This window comes from Corvus brachyrhynchos, unplaced genomic scaffold, assembly GCF_000691975.1.
Source record: "Corvus brachyrhynchos isolate BGI_N302 unplaced genomic scaffold, ASM69197v1 scaffold315, whole genome shotgun sequence".
Taxonomy (NCBI): domain Eukaryota; kingdom Metazoa; phylum Chordata; class Aves; order Passeriformes; family Corvidae; genus Corvus; species Corvus brachyrhynchos.
Genome location: NW_008237903.1, coordinates 913760 through 916922, shown reverse-complemented (window position 1 = coordinate 916922; position 3163 = coordinate 913760). Strand labels below are relative to the sequence as shown.

General features: G+C 44.3%; 1 protein-coding gene across 6 annotated transcripts in view; it reads left to right on the top strand.

Annotated features, from left to right (window-relative positions):
* The first annotated feature begins 2112 nt into the window (after positions 1–2112).
* Positions 2113–3163, top strand: part of CTTN (cortactin) — a 17778-nt gene continuing 16727 nt past the window's right edge. For all 6 annotated transcript variants that reach the window (XM_017733043.1, XM_017733040.1, XM_017733042.1 and 3 more), the window contains exons 1-2: positions 2113–2229; positions 2487–2560. In XM_017733043.1, the coding sequence (XP_017588532.1) occupies positions 2116–2229; positions 2487–2560 (188 nt within the window). In that variant the 5' untranslated portion in view covers positions 2113–2115. The remainder of the gene's footprint in view (positions 2230–2486; positions 2561–3163) is intronic.

Below are 3163 nucleotides of genomic sequence, written 5' to 3'. Positions count from 1 at the left end.
CCCTGCTCACTGGGGCTGCTTTGCTCCTTGTGGAATTCACTTCATAGAATGCAGGGTTGAGCTGCGGAAAAATGTTGGCGTTTATGCGCATGATTTGCAAAGAATCCTGGTGGATTCTGGATTTTGCACGGGGGTGCGTGTGAAATCCTTCTTCCCTGAGCTATTGTTTGTGAGAGCTTGAGGAGGAAGCAATGAAACCTAGACTGAAGGATCCAGCTTTTGTTCTCTGAAATGTCCAAGCACAGCTGAATGAACAAAGTACATCCATCAAGTGAGCATAAGAAACAAGTACTTGGGGGGAAAAAAGTTGTGTTTTGCACAAAGTATGTAGAAATTCGCCATACACAGATGTACCTCTGCTTCAGCTCTTGTCACTTGAATTCCATTCCTAAGCATCTTGCACAGTGTGGTGGAGCACAGAAGGATGGATACAAAACATCCCTCTTAGGAGGAGTTAGAAAGAACTTGGACCCATGTTGAATTTCATTATTGAACTGGTTGGGTTCTGCTTTCCAAGGCTTTTGGGGCTTTTTTTGGTGAGAGATTGGATTTTAGTAGGAAAGAGTAGGGCAATCGGACACAATCATGTGAAAGAAGGCTTTAGAACAGAGTATTTTAAGGATGCTGTTAAAATACCCACGTTCTAAAAGTTTGGGTTATAAACTCGTAGTCTCACAGGTTTTTTGGATATGAAGTACTATTATAAAGGTTAGTTCCTTAACTGCCAGAGGAATTTAGAGATGGGAGACCTGAAAAAACATGAGGGGAAATGTATTCGTACTGTGTTAGGATGTCACCTGCTCTGCTTCTACACCCTCCTTCCAGGCTACTCCAGCATTTGCTACCCTGGTGTTTGACTATCAGTTTTTCAGTTGTTCTCACTCACGTTACCAGTCCTGAAACTTCTGAAATGCTCCATAGAACTGGCTCATCAGCTGGTTCTGCCAGGCTGCAGAACACGCCTAACAGAGCGAGCGGCGGACTTTACCCAGGGACTGTTAGTTATGCATTTCAGAGGGAGTTTTCATCCCGCCCACTGAATTATGCTTGTGTGAATTAAATAGCCTGTGATAATTACCTTTGTAATCTATTCTTAATTAGAAGGATGAAGGTAAGAGGACAGAACGATGGTATGTTAAAAAGCTGAACTCTAGTTGAATAGCAAAGAAAAATCCTTTCTCTGAAGTGTGTTCTGAAAAAGCTGGGAGAACAGGCAGCTTGTAGTTTGATGTTCTAGTTTTGCTTTCTAGAATTTATTTGTTTTGATTTACATTGAATAAAGGGCGTAAAATCCAGCCGCTAGCACCAGGAAGATCAGGAATTCTGCTAACTAGTTGCATTCAGAAGTGTTGATTAAAAGCTTCCAACTTGATACTCCACAGGGGATAAGGTTTCCAGAAAGTGAGAGGCCCCAAATCGTTAACCTCTTGAAAGTGCTGGGTGCTGTTTCTAGAAGTCACTGTTTGCCTTTTTCACGAGTCTCGCTTCCTGCTGTCAGTGCTCCAGCAGTCGCCCTCTGTTTCGTTTGTGTACACCGTGTCTCACAAGGGATTACCCGAGGAACACAGACACTCCTGTACTCTGTTGTTGGAGCAATGTCTGGATTGTGTGCAAATTCTTGGAGCTGTTGGGATTTCTGTCACCTTGCTGAAACTCACTGCACAGCAGGGCAGGTCGTGCAGGTGTAATGCAGGTGAAGAACAATGTTTTAATGCCTGAGGAAAAAAACTCCACCTATTCCTACCCCTTAACTGTATGCACATGATCCAGAATTAGCAGTTTTTGGAGGTGCATGTTGGCTTGGAAACCTGTGTGAGGAGAAGTGTTTGGCTGCAGTGACTGCACAAAAGACACACGTTAATTTGGGCAAGGAAAGGTGACACTGTTCTCTTTGAAACAGCAATTGCTCCTAATACAGCGCAAATGGGAGAATTAAACAGGTTTTTAAGGCAGCTTGAGAAGACAGCCTGAGCACCAATGGTCAAACCTGTTTTCACTGCAAGCACAGCTTTTGGTGATGTGGTTAAATAGCATACTTTATTGGGAATTTTGAATTCCATCTCCTCATTGAGTCAGCTCCTGCATGAACCAAATGAGCTGGCACTGGAGTGGAGCATGACCCTGCTTCTCCTGCTGGTGTTGCAGATGTGGAAGGCTACTGCAGGCCACACCGTGTCTGTCAGCCAGGATGACGGAGCTGATGACTGGGAGACGGATCCAGACTTTGTGGTATGGCTTTTGGGGTTTGCTGATCTGCCAGGAGCGGGTCCTGGGACAGTTCCAGAGGAGCTCTGCAGGGTGGGGGCTGTGTCTTGGCAAAATAAACTGTCAGGAGCAGGTCCCTGGAAGTGGAGGGGAAGTGAAGCTGCTTTTCTAACCCTTGTGGTCTCAGTGACTGCTGGAAGGTTTTGCTGTGAGCTGTGAAATGTGTGTAACTAGTGATTTCTTTGGGTGTTTAACTCTCTTTTTCTGTGTGTCCTTCACAGAACGATGTGAGTGAGAAAGAACAGCGCTGGGGAGCTAAAACCGTGAATGGATCTGGCCACCAAGAGCACATCAAGTAAAGCAGCTCTCTTGTGAAATGTATTAATAGGCACAGTCCTAGGCAACTTTTAATCACCTCATGTTCTCAGTTACTTGTGTCCTCATAATTAAAACAAGAGTCCCTGTAGAAGATTGATTATTTGTCAGATTGCTGGTCTTTCAAATCTGTCAGTGTCTTCAGAGCTGAAATTCAGAGCAGAAATACGGTGTAGGGCCTCTTAAATCTTTCTTTGTCACTGGAAATGTGATTTTTCCTGCCTCTGTGTCTGGAAAGGTTCTTTGTGCTGTTTTGGTGCAAGAGCCAGTAGTGCCAGGGGAGAAGCTGAGGGATCCGAGCAGCTCCAGTTTTGTACTTTAAGGAAACGTTTGGTCCCTTAATTCTTACACTTTGTTTAGAAAACTGCTGCCACCAAACTCATAAAAACCCTGGCAAAGTAACAAACTGAGCTCTCTGATAGAAAAGCAGATGAGTGCGTCACAGAGGGATATGTGAAACAGAGATGATGCATCTCCTGAGTCTTGTATTTCTTACAAAAGGTGCTTAAGACCGAACTATAAAGCAGTTTTAGGAAATGCAGGATTGTTGCAGACAGAGGGAGACTGAACTCTGGTTACCTCA